This window comes from Rhineura floridana, chromosome 14 (genome assembly GCF_030035675.1).
Source record: "Rhineura floridana isolate rRhiFlo1 chromosome 14, rRhiFlo1.hap2, whole genome shotgun sequence".
Taxonomy (NCBI): Eukaryota; Metazoa; Chordata; class Lepidosauria; order Squamata; family Rhineuridae; genus Rhineura; species Rhineura floridana.
Genome location: NC_084493.1, coordinates 18,821,472 through 18,841,106, shown reverse-complemented (window position 1 = coordinate 18,841,106; position 19,635 = coordinate 18,821,472). Strand labels below are relative to the sequence as shown.

The following is a 19,635-nucleotide window of genomic DNA, read 5'->3' as shown; positions in this document are numbered from 1 at the left end:
TCTGGCAGTAATCACCATCCTTATGCTGGCTTACCTCAGAGAGGGTACCCTTTTTGTGTGGTACTTCAGTAAGTTTCTAATTTAGGATTTCAAGCTGCAACAAAGTGAATGAGGGCAAAATGTCCATTCACTCTTGCACTGAGGTTTCAACCAGCAGGCATGCTGCAAGACATCTGGGGTTGCTTGCTTTGAAACCTTGTAGCCCGGTAGCTCATAGTCAGCCAATGCAGTGCTTTCAGGACCAGTGACACACGATCCCATTGGGCTGCCCCACTTACCAGCTATATGATGTACCTGTTCAAAAATTGGAGTGAACTTTTGAACTTATTTATAATTTAAATAATTTACTTACTTACTATAAATTATCTGTGGGAAGTTTTAGCAGATCAGATTGCAGTTTGACACATTGGTAGACCTCATCAGGTAGAACATATAGGTCTCGTTATGGCAGGTGTTATTTTTATAATCAAGTGTAGTGGTTAAGGTGTTGGACTATGACCTGGGAGACCAGGTTTCAAATCCCCACACAGCCATGAAGCGCACTGGGTGACCTTGGGCCAGTCACTGCCTCTCAGCCTCATGAAAACCCTATTCATAGGGTCGCCATAAGTCAAAATCAACTTGAAGGCAGTACATTTACATTTATAGAGTTTTGAGGCTTTTAATGCTGGAACTTTTGCTTTGTTACTCATCTTAACTTTTTGCTATTCCCATGCTCATTGAATAATTGGTGGACAAATGTATATGGCCAGCACAGCCTCCTGGTGGACAGAAACAGAGCTGCGTTTCTGGCACCATAGCCCATCTACCATCTCATATATTCCAACATTTGACGGCTGAAAATAGGGACAGTCTTGTGTACTTCCAGAGGGGAAACCATGTTAGCTTGTTACAATAAACTTACAAAGGCCACATTCACACCATACATTTACTCCACTATTTTCCCACTTTAAACAGTCATGGCTTCCCCCAAAGAATCCTGGGAACTGTAGCCTGTTAAGACTGCTGAGAGCTGTTAGGAGACCCCTATTTCCCCCATAGAACTACAGTTCCCCGATTGGTTTAACAGTCAGTCCCTCTTCTCAGAAAAGTCTGGGAACTGTAGGTCTGTGAGGGGAATCAGGGTCTCCTAACAACTCTCAGCAGTTAGCATCTGGACAGCAGACTGACCAGGCGCGAAGTCACAGTCTTCACTACCATGGTGAGGTGTATTATATCTCTGTTCAAATGATAGTAGTTAACTCTATTTGAATGACAGCAATGATTTCTAACTTTATTTATTTATGTGCTTGTTACATTTGTACCCCGCCTTTCTTTCACCATGGAACCCAAGGCGGCATACATGTGGTTTCCAGGCGGTCTCCCATCCAGGTGCTGACCAGACCCAGACCTGCTTAGCTTCCACAAGATGGTGGCCACATGTGCCTTCAGACCATAGCCTGGGACTTTGCAGCAATACATATACATGTGCAAATTTCATGCAAATCTCTGCCCTCTTTTTTGGTGATGCATTTCCATGGGAGGGGTTGATGCATACCTGGCCTTTTAGAACCTCCCCTGCCAATGTTTAGACCTGGAATCTGAAGAATTCTAACTAACATGTGTGTACCCTATTATAAGGTAAAACTATGAAGAATATAGTGGCAATTTTTTGCAAGATGGATATTTTAATGGTTCTGGGTCACATCCACACCATACATTTAAGGCACATGGCTTCCCCTGAAGAATCCTTGAAAGTGTAGTTTATCCCAACAGAGCTACAGTTCCCAGCACCCTTAACTATAGTTTCCAGAAATCTTGGGGTGGAAGTAATGTGCTTTAAATATGGTGCAATTGTCACCTTAGGAATTTCCTGATTTAGTACAATATCCTTAATTCAAATTTTAAATGCATAGTGTTGATGAATAAGAGATGTGAGGGTTTTTTTTTGGAAATGCCTTTGTTTATTTGCAATGAAATTCATTTATTTTTTCATTCATTCGAATAAGAAGTCATGATTTTTATTTTACTGTAGTCTATGTCTTTTGTTGAGATCCAGTGTGGTATAGTGGTTAAGGTGCTGGACTATGCCCTGGGAGACCAGGGTTCAAATCCCCACACAGCCATGACGCTCACTGGGTGACCTTGGGCCAGTCACTGCCTCTCAGTCTCAGAGGAAGGCAGTGGTAAACCCCCTCTGAATACCGCTTACCATGAAAACCCTCTTCATAGGGTCACCATAAGTTGGAATCGACTTGAAGGCAGTCCATTTCCATTTCATGTCTTTTGTTTTAAAATAGAGCAGTCCATTAGACAGCAATCCTTTCCCCATTGTCAATTGCCTTGCTGCCTTTAGCTGAAACAGGTTAAATTCTGAATCTCCCACGGCATCCCCCATCTCTGATAAATCCTGCACTGGCATGGAGCTACCCCTCTCAGCAGGCCAATAATGGCTGTATAATTTTGGATTAATCCATGCTAATCTCTGGGATGCAAAATGGTAAACTGGGGGATGCTTAAGCGGTACGCTGAGCTTCCCTGGGCGCTTTCTTAATCTGGAAAGTTATATTTTGGGTGGATAATGCCTGATCCTTGCAGTTGTTAGGAGTGTGCTAAATTGGCAGGTTATTGATACCCAGAAGAGCTGAGTGTCCCATCTCAAAATGGGACTGAGGCTATGAAATCCACCTTTGCTATTCAGAGAGAAAGGGTAAATAAATAAATAAAAATGTTCCACTTATGGTTAAACCAAACTACGAGTCACTGTGCGAGCTTGGAGGAAATGTCAGAGCCAAAAAAGCTCTCTCTCTCTCTCTGTCTCTCTCTCTGTCTCTCTCTCTGTCTCTCTCTCTGTCTCTCTCTCGGCTCCACTTTCTTTAATGACAAACTTGGCTGTTCAGATGGGACTATTACTGGGTAATTGAACACATTGCAGAGGCTTACTTCACAATACATGAACTGGAGACTGAGCCAGAAAATAGGTGCAGAACTCAAAGCATGGCAAGTGGGAGGTGGAGAGACTCAAATAGGCTCTGGGCTGTCTTCATTGGAAATGCTGCCAGCTCTTGAGTTTCTAATTGAGGCATAGAACAAATACAGGGCAGAATGCAAAATGATGACTCCTTACATCCTTATCCAGAAGTATTTTGCTTCTGACCATGAAGGTTCTATTTATTTATTTGTGTGAAGTGGATTTTTTACCCCTGCTCTTTAGCAAAAAATAGCTCCCAGAGCAAGTTATGAAATAATTAGTAAAGAAAGACAGCCCTTGTTCTCTCAAGCTTACCATCTAAAAGACATGACACAAAGGGGGGGGGAAGAGGTTGAGGAAAGAGAAGGGGGAAACAGAGCAAGCCCAGGCACCTTTTTATTTTTATTTTTAAAAAGTTACCATTGTTACAATGCCCAGCTGGGATGGAAGCAGTTCAGGAAGCCAGATACAGTGGCTGTTGCTAAATAAGGACTGAGGGAGGGTCAAAGGCAGCTGGTTGTTCATTAGAGCCCATGGAATAGCTCTGCTTCCTCTCTCCCCCTCTGCTCTGCAACCTGATGGAATGGCGGCTGCTAGGTGACAGTTGAGGAAGAACCAAAGGCAGCTGGTTGCTTAGTAGGGCCGATGGAATAGCCCTGCTTCCCTTCTCTCCCACTGCTCTGCAACCTGATGGAATGGCAACTGCTAGGTGACGAGAAAGATCCAAAGGTGATGGAATAACCCTGCTTCCCTTATCTCCCTCTGCTCCACAGCCTGATGGAATGGCAACTGCTAGGTGACAGTTGAGAAAGATCCAAAGGTGATGGAATACTCCTGCTTCTCTTATCTTCCTGTCTGCAGCCTGATGGAGTGGCAGCTGCTAGGTGACAGTTGAGGAAGATCCAAAGGTGATGGAATAGCACTGCTTCCCTTATCTCCCTCTGCTCCACAGCCTGATGGAGTGGCAGCTGCTAGGTGACAGTTGAGAAAGTTCCAAAGGCGATGGAATAGCCCTGCTTCCCTTATCTCCCTGTCTGCAGCCTGATGGAGTGGCAGCTGCTAGGTGACAGTTGAAGAAGATCCAAAGGTGATGGAATAGCCCTGCTTCCCTTATCTCCCTCTGCTCTGCAGCCTGAAGGTTAATACCTGTTGATACCCAGACAGTGCTTATTTTTGAAAAGAAGCGCTCATTGAGTTCAAACCCGCCTTGCTTTTCTGATCTTCATGTCTTGCCCTTGGTCTGGATTGTGGTTAACCAGGGTTAGCTAAAGAGACCTTCTACATATAATGTTTCAATGATTCTCAAAATGCAATGATGACTGCCATTCACATGGGAATCCTGATGACCTCTGTTCATTCTTAGGAAAGGAACAATGGAGATGTACTGGGAAATCTTGCTGAATGTCCAAAAACTGTGAATTCATGTGTGAATGTTGACATTCACCAAAGTTTGGACAGTTGTTCACCTAAACTCATGCACACACCTACCTGTATTTGTATGCCTGTGCATATACACACTTGTGGGCCTTCTCGGTGGCTGCCCCTAGGCTTTGGAATTCCCTTCCTAGGGAGGTAAGAATGACCCCCTCCTTGCAGTCCTTCCGCCAACAAGCCTTTGGAATTGAAGGCTAAGGATAGGGGTTGAAGGGTGCTGCATTGCTAATGTCTATTATATTATTTTTAAACTAGTATGAACTCTTTTAGCTGTATGTGTGTATGGTTTTAATATTGGAAATAGTTTAATCTTATTTTAATGTAGATTTTGTATGTTTTTAATTATATGTATTTTTTATCTGGAAGCCGCCATGAGTTCCAGTTTTGGAAAAATGGCGGGGTATAAATAAAGACAATAATAATAATAATAATAATAATAATAATAATAATAATTGTGTGTGTGTGTATGTATACTCCTTATATATAGCCCCATTGGTGTGGATTCTTTTCCACATGGGATGATCCGCTGTAGTTGTGGGATGCATACAAATGACACAACCTCATGGATGTGGCTGATTCTGTGAGTCTTTAAGATGTGACTTCACCTGGTCTCTTGGCTGCATGTTGATCAGGTGGCATAGACCCATGCAATCAACCTCACCCACTGGGTATTATCATTTACATCAAGGATGGGGGATCTTTTTCAGCCTGAGGGCCACAGTTCTTTTCGAGGACCACAAGTGGTGGACGGAGTGAGAGGCAAAAGTGGGTGGAGCAGTGAATGATGATGTCATCTTTGTACCCTAGGCTAGCTTCTGAACACATTCACTCATCTGTCCCTAACTTCCATCCAGACAAGCAAGAGACATGATCAGAGTTCAAAGACACATTACACTTGGGGTACAAAGCAGGGCAGTAAAGGGTATGGCCTTTAGGGAGGGTGTGTGGCCTGGGGAGAGTTCCAAGGGTCAGACAGAGAAACCACATTTGGCCCCTGGGCCCAAGGTTCCCCACACCTGATTTATATGTAGCCCATAAGCCATTTTGGTTTGGAACAGAAGGAGGTGATTCCTGTGCCCAGCAGTTAATTATGGAGGGACCTCTCTCTGTCTTACTACTAACTGAGTGGACCCTTTTCCTTCACTGTTATAACTCAGGGGTGGGGAACCATTTTCAGCCTGAGGACCACTTTGCCTCATGGGCAACCTTCTGGGGGCTGCATACCAGCGATGGGCAAGGCCAGTATCAAAAGTGGTGGAGAAACAGTAGCGATTCTTACCTTTGGACAGTAGGGTACATTTCAGCCACCCAGAAGCCAGAGATTCCTACAAACACGTCTCTCCATCCAGGAAAGCAAGAAGACTGATTTCAGTGCAAGGACATTTCCAGCCAGGCAAAAACACTCAAGGAGGGCATGAAGCAGGACCTGTGAGAGGTGAAGCCTGGGAAGAAGGGAATGTGGCCTGGGGAAGGCACATAACTTGGAGAGACTCCCGAGGGCATGTTAGAGAGGCCTGGTGGGCCAAATTTGTCCCCCAGACCTGAGGCTCTCCACCCCTGCTCAGATTCATCTGCCCACCACTGTCCCCTCTCATATTTCCTCAAAGCTCCTAGATTCAAGGGAAGCAGTCCTGGAGGATCAGAGACTGACTGCACTGCTGAGCTTTCCCTGAAGTCTTCTTCCTTCTTGTTGACATTAGCTGAAAGAGTCAACTGAGCCCTTACATAACCTATGCTTGTAAGTTAGAGATTTACCAATACTGTACTGAAGATGTGGAGAACTTATGTAGCACCGGTGGATATTGACTTCCCATCTGAGCAAACTGGACGATTGATTGTTCTTCAAAAGCTCAGGTCAATATTTGCCTCTTGCGTCAATAAACCCTGATTTTTCACTCTGATCAGAGTCGATAACTGCATATAAAGGTGGTCTCGATGAAGGGAAAACAACCATCACATATATGCGTACAACAGCGGAAGCTTGGCAGACAGATTAGACAGGCAGATTAAATGGGGAGAAGCATAACTATTTGCCACGGAGGAAGGTCATGCACTGTTCCTTGCTTCACCAAGATGTGCACAATGAAATAACAGTGTACGATTGCGGTTCGCATAATTGTATGCTTATGCATTCCTGCAAATTGTGTGGTATGAGCTCTGGATTGAAAGAAAACCGAGTGGTCCTTAATTGATTCATAAAGTGCAGGTTTCAGTTCTTTCAAGGATAACAGGAAAGGTTTGGAAGCCAAAAAAGAGGCTGATGAATTGCCCTGTTATTGCAGAGGAGGTTATCGTGAACTTATCCTCAGAGGTTGCATCTGCACTCTAGAATTAAACTGGTTTGAGAGTGATTTCTTCTTCCTATGGACCCTGGGAGCTGCAGTTATGCAAGGGGAGCTGCCAGGAGTCTCTAACAAGGAATTGGTGATGGGCTATAGTTCAGTGGTAGATCACCTGCTTAGCGTGCAGAAGGTCCCAGATTCAATCTCCGTCGTTTCCAGGTGGGTCTGGGAAGATATCCTGCCTGAAACCCTGGAGAGTCACTGCAAGTCAGTGGTGACAGTACTGAGCTAGATGAATCAATAGTCTCAGCAATTTCATCAAACTTGAGTTCCTAGAATGTTTGGAGAAAGAGATGGTGGTTATAACATCAACAGAAGTGGACCAGCAGGTCCACAGTTAACATTTTGCACTTCCCTACCCTACATCCTTGGATGACCTTGCCAGTGGTATCCTGTAGATGCTAAAGAGCATGAGATACAAAATAGAATCTTGCAGGACCCCATAATGCAGAGGTGGGGAACTTTTTATACCACAAATGTTCTGGGATGTGTTCTATTGTTGTTGCTTTGCTTTTGTTGTGCTACAATGCAAGAGTGTTCCCTCCATACAGCAATAAAGCAGTAACATTGGGGAAGTGCCAGAGAATAACTAATAACAATAATGTGTGGATGTTCCAGTATAAATCCACCGCTAATGCACTATTATTGTGTCAGTGCCATGTTATTGAATACCCCTTCCAAAAAACAACGCCCATCTGGAGGAGCACTCAGTTTCCCAAATGTATTGTACTCGCACAAAAAAATGGGGTGCAATATTCTCTTGATTACTTGGGTCCTGGAATTTTTCTCCCGAATCTTCATATATGGGTGAGCTGCTACTTACCTTCACTATACAAGTTGGGTGAGATCTTTGGACTCATTTTCAAACTTTTAAACACACTGCTCCCAGGGATACTCTCTGCATAAGAACATAAGAAGAGCACTTCCGGATCAGAGCAAAGGCCCATCTAGTCTAACATCGTGTTCTCAAAGGGGCCAATCAGATGGCTGTGGGAAGCCACAAGCAGGACCTGAGCGCAATAGTGCTCTCTCCTCAGTCGTGATTCCCAACAGTTGGTATTTAGAGACATATTGCCTTTCCTACCACCTGAAGTTATTAGAATGGTTTCAGAGTGATGCCATGTGATACTGCAATAATCCCAAACCACACCAGAAAAAGTGGCAAGAAACGGATGGCTACACTTCTTGGAGTAGCTTGAGTATGGTGACTCATGGTCATTTCTTTCCCAAGCCACTCCAGGACATGTGGCTGGCTGTTTCCTGGCTATACTTCTTGGTGTGGCTTGGGAGCAATGCAACACCACATTGTGCCATGTTGTGTTGAAGCCATCAGAGCAGTGGTTATCTGTGCCTCTGGTGTCAGCGGGGCAGTGAATCCACTCCAGGTTTTAGAACAGACTTTTGAGGAGCTATCCAGGGTGCTGAAACATATTCCCAAAATAGGTTCAGCATCTTGAACTTCTCCTTGAAAGTCTGAACGAAAACCCAGAGCGGATTCACTGTTCCACCTGCATTGGAGCTGCCAGTCTTCACCCTGTTTGAGTAAGTGCTTGTGGGATGGATGGAGGGCCTCATGCTACCGGGAGTGATGTGTGGCCCTTTTTTATTTTTTTTCAAAAGTGCCCCAAACCATCGGCCACCTCATATATTTAAGCCTTGAATTTTAAGGTAATCGGCAGCCCTCTCCCACCTGTGAACGTTCTGGAGAAAATTCTTTTTCCCTCCCAGATCGGAGGAACTTTGATTTGTCTCAAATCATCCCATAAATGGCTGAAACAAAACAAAACAGAATTTTCAGCACTGCACTATCCCAAACCTCTGGGATCAACCATCCAGGGAATGATGGATCCATTGTTGCTAACCTCTCTGTGCCTTGGGTAGTCACTTGTGGCATTTCAGCTGCCCCCAGTAGAACCAGCTTCTTCATGCATGGTTGCCTGGAGGTAATGCTGTATTCAGCAGAGGTGACCAGGCAAGCTTCTCCATTTCTAGCTTTCTACACAGTTCTTGGCCCACTAACTGTTTCTTAGCAACTACTCAAGTCTTTCCTGTGAGACAGCAAGATTTAGCAGCTTTCTTTTCTCTCATCCTCAGGTGTTTTGTGACTACCACGGTCATTCTCAGAGGAAGAATGTATTCCTCTATGGATGCAGCATAAAGGAGACCTTGTGGCAGGCAGGACGCACTGTTGACACAACTGTTGTCACTGAGGATGTCGGATACAGGGTAAGACATGCTTCTTACAGCACATACCTCTGCACATAAACTCCCTGCTGCTCCCCCAGAAGGGCCATGGCTTAGTGGTACAGCATCTGCTTTGCATGGAGAAGGTCCCAGGTTCAATCCCTGGCATCTCCAGGTACAGCTGGGAGAGGCTTCCCATCTACAATCCTAGAGTGCTGCTGCCAGTCAGTGTAAGCAGTCCTGAGGTAGATGGACCAATGGTCTTAGTATAAGGTAGCTTCCTATTGAGCATCCTCATTTGCTTGCACAAAGCTTACACGGAGGTTAGGTTGTATCTGATCTTTATTGAGCATTTGTTCTCATTTGTGTGCAGGGAGGTTCTTTGACAATGAGCATCCCACCTGCATTCATCCTGATTTTCTTGGAAGGTGTTTATATATCTTCCCATTGATCATTTGTTCATTCCACAATTTTCAGTGCATTTCCCTGTTCCTTTCTTAACTGCAAAGAACTCTGTTTCTTTTTCTAAAGTGGATTTGTTGCACTAGGGGCAACAAAGTGCTTTCCCAATGTGTGCTTGAATCCCTCCCACAGAATACTGATAGTATCACTGACTAGCGGGGATATAAGAATGCAGCGATTTCTGTTCCAACCTGTATTCATCCAAAGCAGCACTGTTTCCATTCCTCAGCAGGTTGGTTTCCCCCAAATATTATGTTACTTGTCTCGCTGTCTGCTATTTAATGTAAGTTATGCAAGTTATGTGACTATTTACATAACTTACATAATTTACATTAATTCCAATGTAAATGAAACATCAGAACAATGTAAAAATACATGAATTATGTTATCATTTGCCAACATAAAAAAATGATGTGAATGAATACCAGTTGCATTCCCTTGACTGATTTCCATTCCTGACCACAGATGAATATATGAACTGCAGCAATTTCTGCTTTCTTTTCCATTTTGATCTTAATACATAGACTACAGGCACCCCTGGCCATTTTTGCTTTAGATTTTTGAATTGTTTCATCTAATAGCAAATGCAGGTGCTGAGTGCCAACAGAAATGGAACCACACAGGGTCACTGAGAAACAAGAAAGAGGGATCAGTGTGTTCAGGAAAACCCCAAGGTTTGCAGAAGTACATATAAAAAAGCTAAAAAGGCAAAGCAGTCCCACTCCTGAACAACCCAAATAAGATTGCACATGATCAAAAGCCATGGTGTGTTGAATGCCAGTTGGAAAAGAAAAATGGAAACCCAAGGGTCTGTGTGTAGAATGAAATTGCTTTTCTTGAGCCTCTTTTTTGTGTGTGAGGAATAAAGTTATTGTAAATACCTGTGGCTGAATGTATTGACTTTGCAGTGGTAAGGGTTAGCTGCACCTGCTATAATTTAAAGGGAAAGTATTTCCCAAAGCAATCTTAATATAGGACTCAATGGAAGGTGAAACACTGACCAGAGGAAATATTTCACACGGCCTCCCTTAGCTTGACCAAGATACAGTTGTTGTTGCTGTTGTTGGGGGGGTGGGGGGTATAGGGTGGGAAAAAGTTTACCGTCAGCACATCTTCTGGAGCTTTGCTGCCATTGAACTTTGGGAAACCAGGGGAAGTTGGCAAGTGTATAGAGAGAATCAAAGGGCTGCCTTCCAGCAGTTGAGGTGTGTGCCTTGAATCTGCAATGGTTGAGCCAGAAGCAAACTTCTATTGCAGTCTGACAGTGGAGGCATTAAACATCAACACCTAGATGTTATGAAGCCTATTTCCTAACAGGGTTGCCCCACCATCTTCTGAACTGCCTTCCACAACTTTTAGCAGGAATCATCTCTCCTCTTTGGGAGTGAAAGAGACAGATGTTGCTCTGTCCTTGACTCCACTCATGAGTTAACTCTATTCCCCTCACAGAGCTACAATTGCCAGAATTCTCTGGGAAGAGGGGCCGGCTGTTAAACCATTCTGGTCACTGGAGCTCTGTCAGGGGAATAGAAGTTTCCGGACAACTCTTAGCACCCTTCACAAACTACAGTTGCCAGGATTCTTTGGGGGAAGCCATGATTGTTTAAAGTGGAATATATGTCTGGCATGGGCGTGGCCCCCTGATTAGCCAAGCCAAACACCTGTTAGTCTGGCTTTTAGAACACTGACAGTTGATGCTTACTGGCATGCCTTTGGTATCATAGACTCCAATGTTAATTTTCCTAAAAATTAAAAATCAACCATGCATCCCCCCCCCGCTTTTAAACTACAGAAGATGAAGGTCAGAGTATAGGGCAAGATCAATAGTAGGATTACAGGTACTTTGTGAACATGGCTGATTTTTAACTAATTCCAACAAATTATGAGACCACTGACAGAAAAAAGTCCAGCAGAGGTCTAAGATATGTTTAGTTGTGGTTTAGACTTTGAACTCTGGATTCTCTCTGAGTGTTTTGTGCATCGCCATGAAAACCTAGAGTGTTGTTAAGCAAGCATTTCTGAGTTCAGGACTATAGGTTTTGTAAGGTTTTGTTTTGAAATGAGCTTATGGGAAGCAGCAGAATGGCATGGGGGTATTTTCAATTTAACATGGTGGAATGTGAAAAATCCATGCTGGCTAAAGTATATAGACACTCTCATGGCTGTATAATATAGAAGAGGGAATGAACCTTTGAATGAAGTCTACTTTATTGTAAGGTAGTATTACTGACAGTTGTAAAAGGAAAAGGAGCATCATATTTTGATAAAAGGGCCCTTAGTTGAGCATATGCTTTGCATGCAAAAGGTTCCCACTTCAGTCATCAGCATCTCCTGATAGAGAATCTCAGGTGATATGTCTGGGATAGTCCCCTGCCTGACATCTTGGAGATCTACAGCCAGTCAGAGTATAGAGAAGAAGATCAATCTGAGGGTTTACAGAGGAAGAGGAAGAATTCATTGCAGGTGCACATATTGAGGCTAATTCCAAGGGAAATGAGATGCATGGGTTATGCCAAAGACCACAGAAAGCATGGGTCTGAGTCAATAAAGTGGCATTCTTCAATAGATTGCTGGATTTGAATGTTGGAGACCTTTGGTGCAGGACCTTTCTCAGCCATCGATGTTGCTGTGGGTCTTGGGCAACTTGCCATCTCTATTTCCAGCCTACCTGAAAAACAGAGACTGTTGTGAGATTAGAATGCGATGAATATTGAAGGTAACATTCCTTAAGCTCCTGGAAGTTTGGTTTCCCTCAAAGGTAAGAAAGGCTTCTATAGCTTCAAATGACCTCCTTGGATATATCTGAGGAAAAACAGAATGAAAAGAGTATTTCTCCCTAACAATCATTTTGGCACGTTGTTACAAATGGATCTGTTTGTTGTTTGTTGGGTTTTTTTTGGAGATGTACAATTAAAAGATAATTAATGAGAAAATAAACAGAGGGGAAAGAACCATTAGCTTGAGACCTGAGGAACATGGTTAGAACAAACAGAATATTAAATTCGTATTTGCTAATGTTTACAAATGAGCACTCCACACACTTATGTTCCACTCACCTATCAGCATTTTTATTTAATTAAAATAAAAAAGGTTGATTGTAAAGATACTTCCCATTGTCTTAAGGAGCTAAATTGTCTTAAGCAGCTAAATTGAATTGGGGAATCTGCATGTAGTTTTTCATCGTGCCTTAGTTGGGCTGGGCTGGGCAAAGACAAGAAGAAAATAGACCTTCACAAAAAATGAATATAGGAACATAGGGAGCTGCCCTATACTGAGTGAGACCATTGGTCCATCTAGCCTAGTGTTGTCTACACCAGCCTTTCCCAACCTTTAGGTCCCCAGATGTTGTTGGACTACAACTCCCATCAGCCCCAGCCAGTATGGCCAGTGGTGAGGAATGGTGGGAATTGTAGTCCAACAACATGTGGGGACCCAAAGGTTGGGAAAGGCTGGTCTACACTGACTGGCAGTGGCTCTCCAGGGTTTCAGATGGAGGAGGGTCTACTCCCAGCCTTAACTGGAGATGCTGGGGATTGAACCTGGGACTTTCTACATGCAAGGCAGATGCTCTTCCACTGAGCTATGGTCCTTCCCCTTGCATGCTGAAGGTTCAGTCCCTGGTACATAGATAGCTGCCTTACACCGAGTCAGACCTTGGTCCATTTAGCTCAGTATTGTCTACAGTGATTGGTAGTGGCTGTCCACGGTTTCAAGCAGGTGACAATCCTAGCCCTACCTAGAGATGCCACGGATTGAACCTGGGGCCTTCTGTGTGTAAAGCAGATGCTCTGCCATTGAGCTATGTCCCTTCCCTAGTGCCTGAGTGGATCTGAGGTTTGTGGCATTTGTGTGGGCATTTATGTGTTTGAATGACTACTAGGGAAAAGGAGGATGTTGAATATCTTTAGAACATCCCATTGTGTCTCAGAAGCATGCTGGCAGAACTCCGCCCAAGCCATGGATCAGTGCTAATTACAGTGTCAAGCCAAAGGCAAGTCCATATTAACTGGATGTCCCCAACAAACCCTGTATCCCCAACAAACCCTGTATCCCCAACAAACCCTGTATCCCCAACAAACCCTGTATCCCCAACAAACCCTGTATCCCCAACAAACCCTGTATCCCCAACAAACCCTGTATCCCCAACAAACCCTGTATCCCCAGCAAATCCACTGTAGGTCAGTGGTAGATCATCTGCTTTGCTTGCAGAAGGTCCCAGGTTCAATCCCCGGTGTCTCCAAGCAGGACTGGAAGTGACTCCCTGTCTGAAACCCTGGAGAAAAGAGTCGCTGTCAGTCAACAGTACTGAGCTAAATGGACTAATGGTCTGACTTGATATAAGGCAACTTCCTAACAGTCTTTGAAGAATGATGTCTAAGGAACTCAAGGCTGACAAGCTAAGGTGAGAACTTAGCATTGCCAGATTTTTCCCCTTTAGCCCCTGTTGCAAACATTAGCAGGTGGTCATTGTTATTTTCTCCTGTTGCTGCTGCAAAAAAAGCTTCACTTGCTACAAGAGCAAGGGAAGCCTTTTTCTGTGGTCAACAGGCAGTGCAGCTTGCAGTCCAGCCAGAACTTCAAGAGAAGAAAAATAGGATGTTGACAACTGAGGCTCTCCACAACCAGAGCTGGGTCATGCCTCCATGGCTAATCACTTAATTTCTCAACACTGGTTTATTGAACCCTTGATGAAAGGTGGCTGGAGGTGTGAAGGGACTCCTGGCATCATTAAAAAGTCTGCAGCATAGATTCCTATAAGAACATTATGATACTAGTCATTTCTCCAGTTGGCATTGTGATCGGGCTGGTCTTACTGATCAGGCTCCACGATCAATTTTAGCTACTGGTGGATGTTTTCCTAAGCAAATTATGTCTGGAAATAAGGCAGGTCAAGACAGGGAGAAAACAGGTTTGTGCAGCTTTGACCTCCCTGGCTGAGCGAATCAAAAGCTAATAGTTAGAGTAGCTGAGTGTCCTACTTCACAGGAGATTTGAAAGACTGGCTGGTCCAAGTCCGGTTTAAAAATAAAAAATCCTAAGAAGGGAGAGCAGGAGTTGAAGTTGTCTGTCAGCAGTCAGCAGTGCCAGGACAGCAGACAGAGCAGACACACAGGCCATCTGGTCACAGTCTTCTCCGCTATGGTATGGTATGTACTGCATTTTCATTTAGACGATAGCAACTGATTTTTTTTGGAGAAGCAAAGCAAATCAGCATATGCAAATGTCATGCAAATAGGCACCCTCTTTCATCCTTTTGTTTGTGATGCATTTCCTCTTTTTTTGGCAATGCACAAGTGGATTCCCTATATAACACTTATTCTGTTCTGCTTCAATGACACCTTGTGTGCCTTTGTGACGTATCTGCGTGCAAGAGGATACATTTCAATGTGCCTGCATGCCTCTCAGTAAGAGAGGCCACATGTGTGTGTGTGTGTGTGTGCATGTGTGAAACAAAGAGAGAAACAGGATGCAAAATATACAGTGCTTTTTAAAAAAAATCTGTTGCTCACTGTTGCCAGTTTATAATGGTCAATATAGCTTCTGGATCCATGCATTTCTCCTGAGCGGTGAGACAGAATCTTTTAGCATCAGTCAATACTATTAACTGTAGGCAAAAAAGAAAGAAAAAGACATGACCATCAGAAAATCTACTGGCCATTGGGAATGAGACGTGAAAGCAAGCCAGCACAATTCATCAGTGAAAAGGAGTTTGTTCCTTGTTGTGACCATAGGTGGCGATATTTCCTCAAGTAAAGAGAGAAGGTGTATAGAAGGACTAAATACTCCCCTAACAGATATTGTAACAATTTTCTCCAGAAGAGTATTTAGAGTATAAAGTCTATCAGTTTTGCATGAAGTATTTATTTGTGTGTGTGTGTGTATTAAATTAGCAATGGATACACAGGGACTTTAGGAGGACACAACTTATCTCCAGCTGCAATTTGCAGGAAAATCAGAATAGCTGATATTATGAACCCCTATTAGGCACTCTCTTTTTGTTCTGCTATTAAGAATACAAAAAAAAATCTGATGGATCATACCAAAGGTCCACCTAGTCTGGTATCCTGTTCCCCACAGTGGCAAGACAAATGTTTGTGTGAACCAGAAAGCAAATGGCTACCTCTGGGAAAGGTTTTCTTCTGTAAGATAGTGTGGTGGAGTGGTCAGAGTATTACACTAGGACCTGGGAGATCAGGATTCAAATCCTCAGTCAGCTGCAAAGCTCACTGGATGACCTTGGGCCGGTTGTTGTACAATAGCCTAACCTACCTCATAAGGTTGTTGTGAGGATAAAATGGGGGAGAGGAAGAACCACGTATGCCATGGAGTAATGACATGCATTACAATAAATATAATAAAGATAGGGCTTGAGGATAGGAAATACTGTTTGCCCAGAGCAGACGGGTCTGAACGGGAACCTCTCCTCTCTGGGCCACTTAGCAGAGATATAGGCCCTAACTAGTTGGGATGGAAAGATCTGTCAGTCTCAATTCTGTCAGTTTCTCATTTTTCCAATCTTAAATTCAGTTCTCCACATTTCTGCAGCAATTTGCAATTTTTTAAAAAATAATTCTCACGAGAATTTCCAGCATTTTAGTGCTAATTTCTCCTAATAAACACGGTTTTGTAGGCAGTTTTGACCAATGTACACATTTTGTAAGCCATTTCTCATCATATAACATTTTTGCATGCTATTTTCACATTATGTTCCACACATCTTTCCCTAATATATGCATTTTTGTAAACTTTTAGTTAGCCAACTACATGGCCAAATTCAAATGAGTGCGAATGTTGAAGGATGGCTGTGTTTCGGTTCTCATGTTGTTTTGGAAAGTGCGGATTTGATAGATTCAGCTTTAAATGCAAACTGAATTGAAATTCTCACCCATCCTGCCCTGGTGCAGTCTTTGCCAACTTGGTGCCCTCAATAAGTTTTGGGCTACGACTCACATCAACCAGCATGGCCACCAGGTTGGCGGAGGCTGGTCTAGTGGTACTTCTATGCTTTCCATTTTGTGGGTGATCCACACTTGAATGAGACTGGCAGGCATCTAGGGGCATGGTTTCCATGATTGCTTCTCATCCAGGTAGATGTTGGACCTAACTCATAAGAGCATAAGAAGAGCCTACTGGGTAAGGCCAATGGCCCATCTAGTCCAGCATCCTGTTCTCACAGTGGTAATCTAGACACCCATTATGGAAAGCCCACAAGCAGGACCTGAGGACCTGTGGTCTCCAGCAACTGGCATTCAGAAACATATTGCCTTTGACAGTGGAGGCTGAACTGAATCAGGGTTAGTAGTCATTGATGCCCTTATCCTACATGACCCCTGTCGAGGCAGAGGTAAACAAAGGCAAAGGCAATCTGTAGCTAGCCTGAGAAGTAGCTACAGCAGAGTCTCCTAGTTATTCAAACAAGCAAGCAAGTCTGACTCAGAAGCCATTCTAAAGGCAGCTTGTCCTGTTTGGGAATGTTGAGAGCCAGTGTGGTGTAGTGGTTTAGGGTGTTGGACCAGGACCTGAGAAACCAGAGTTACCTGGAAAGAGGAACTGACTGTTAAACCACTCTAGCAATTGTAGCTCTGTGAAGGGAATAAGGGTCTCTTGACAACTCTCAGCACCCTTCGCAAATCATACTTCCCAGGATTCTTTGGGGGAAGTCATGGCTCTTTAAAGCGGAATAGTAGTAGAATATGTGTGTGGTGTGAATGTGGCCCCCATGTCTGAATGCAGCCTTAGTTACTCATGCCCTGGTTACATCCAGACTAGACTACTGTAATCCTCAGGCTACCTCTGACCTACTGTTCTCCTACCTCCAGCCAGGTTGGGGGGGAAGGTCTAACCCCTCCTCCTTCTGGAGGCATCACTCGCTAGTTGTGGGCAGCTCTTTAATCATGAACAGGCTTGACCAGGGCCATTATCTTAAGAAAGAGACTGGTTTGACTACTTCTGCAGTTCTTTCTGGTACAGACTCCCATCTTACAGACAGAAAACCACAGGCTTGGATGGGACCCAAAGACATCATCCAGAACAACCCCTCTCCGTTCAGTGCTATAACAATGTTAAAATAATACCAATTTTACATATCTGGGCAGGCTTGCATAAACAAAAAAGGCTTAGCAGGTACTGAAAAGAATACCGTGAAAGCCCCTGCTTAATATCACTGGGCAAGGAGATCCAAACGGTTATGGCTGATGGCCATTGGGAGACTACCATCCTTTTTCTAATCCCCTCAAAAAAGCCTTCTGGGCCAGTGGAAATCGTAACATCTTGTGACCCTAGATTCCATAAATCAATGATGTATTGTGTGTGATTGAGCACTTTCTGTCTGTCCTGAATTTGCTCCCCATCAATTTCTCTCCTACTGCTACTACTTACTAATAGAGAAGGGTGAGAAATTCAATACAGTTTGCATTTAAAGCTGAATTGATCAAATCTGCACTTTCTGAAGCAATATGAGAACCAAAACACAGCCATCCTTCGAAATTCACACTGATCCAAATTTTGCATTGCAGTTCTCCAACTGTTTGCAAAAATTCATATATTACGGGAAAGTGTGAATACAAATGAATATATTGGTGAAAATAACATACAAAAATGCATTACATTGCAAAAATGTGCACAACTGTGTACAAGAATGTGTTTAGTAGGAGAAATTGTCATTAAAATCCTAGAGAATTTTCATGATGCTTTTTTTAAAAAAATCACGAATTGCTGCAGAAATGTAGAGAACTGAATTTAAGATTGGAAAAAATGAGAAACTGGGAGAACCAAAACTGACAGATCCTTCCATCCCTACTTACTAATGCCTCCTGCTCAGTGTATGCATAAGGGAAATGAATGAATCAATATGGAGCTCTTTTGTTCTGTTTTTCATTCATCTTTAAAACTTTTGGTAATCCTTACAATAGGGGGAGTCAGTCAGCAACTAAAAGCCTCTCAATAAAATCTGGCTTCTTGAGTCTTGCTGTGCGGCTCTCCAGTTGTCTAGCCTAAAGGTGAAAAGAGATATGGGAAATGTTGAATTTGGGCAGAAGTATTTTCTGGCAGCCTACTTGGCTGGGTGTGTGGGAAAAAGGGAGAGGCAGGACCATTGGTTCATCTAGCTCAGTATTGCTGGCACTGACTGGCAGTGGCTCTCCAGATTTCAGACAGGAGTCTTTCCAAGCCCTACCTGGAGACTCCAGGGTTTGAACTTGGGATCTTCTGCATGCAAAGCAGATGCTCTACCACCGAGCTACAACTTTCCCCCAGCCTTAAACTTGGGCTATCCCAGAGCATAGCTTAGTCCCTTGAGCACTACATTAAATTTTCTAAAAATCCAACAAAGAACCCATTTTGGTGATTATGGATTTATCGTGTGCGTGTGTGTGTGTGTTGCAGACCCTGCCGAAGATCTTGGATAAAGTGGCTCCTGCATTTCTCATGAGCAGCTGCAGCTTCCTAGTGGAGAAGTCACGTGACTCGACAGCACGGGTAGCGGTTTGGCGGGAAATAGGAGTGCTGAGGAGCTATACCATGGAAAGCTCTTATTGTGGTTGCAGCCATGGCCTCTACAAGGTACTGTGACACTTCCTTAGACAATGAACTTTTTTTGTATCTGTCTTTTCATCTGTGCTCAGGCAGGTGCCATTTTATTTTTAATTTTTTTAAAAAACACCATGTTTCTTTTTTCTCCTTGCTATTAATCCCAACTAATCTGGGATCCTGTAGCCAACATGATGTCATAATACTACATAGCCGATCAGATGTAAGTGGCAGTATCAATAAGGGTAGGGAAAGCCCTCATACTATCCTCACTGTGCATGGAGGAGGAAAAAACAACACTGTGAACACTTCCATACAACTTTCCTAGCACAAATACAAAGAGGGGAAAATACTTGCAAAATTCACTCTTCCATTTTGGCTCAGCTATAGAGGTGTATCTCATAGCTGTAGGTAAAGTGGGAAGACTAGGAATGGCCTAAAACATTTTGATTCTTGAAGGAGAAATTCCAAATGGAACCTTCCGTGGTAAAAATAAAGTCATAAAGTAAACACTTGACAGTTTGCTGCCCTTCAGAAGGACATCAAATTCTTTTCCCTGAGGTGGGCCACTTGTAAGGCTGTGTCCTGAAAAAGAGGTCCTTGTTCACTGGAAGACCCAGGCATGAATCTTGCGTGCAGGAGGAAAGGGATTGGGGCCAAAGAATAAATGTTTTGGTGGTTATATTAACAAGGAGCACTTGTAATTTAATTAAAACCAAATCTCCACCCTTCAGA

The 19,635-nt window shown here is 43.5% G+C and overlaps 1 protein-coding gene across 6 annotated transcripts in view; it reads left to right on the top strand.

Annotated features, from left to right (window-relative positions):
* AGBL1 (AGBL carboxypeptidase 1) overlaps positions 1-19,635 on the top strand; it is a 574,659-nt gene that overhangs the window by 280,861 nt on the left and 274,163 nt on the right. For 4 of the 6 annotated variants that reach the window (XM_061595214.1, XM_061595217.1, XM_061595216.1 and 1 more), the window contains exons 20-21: positions 8,821-8,952; positions 18,757-18,933. In XM_061595214.1, the coding sequence (XP_061451198.1) occupies positions 8,821-8,952; positions 18,757-18,933 (309 nt within the window). Of the gene's footprint in view, positions 1-3,723; positions 3,859-8,820; positions 8,953-18,756; positions 18,934-19,635 lie in introns of those variants that run through there. The other 2 variants (XM_061595218.1, XM_061595219.1) reach the window with 2 other exon arrangements.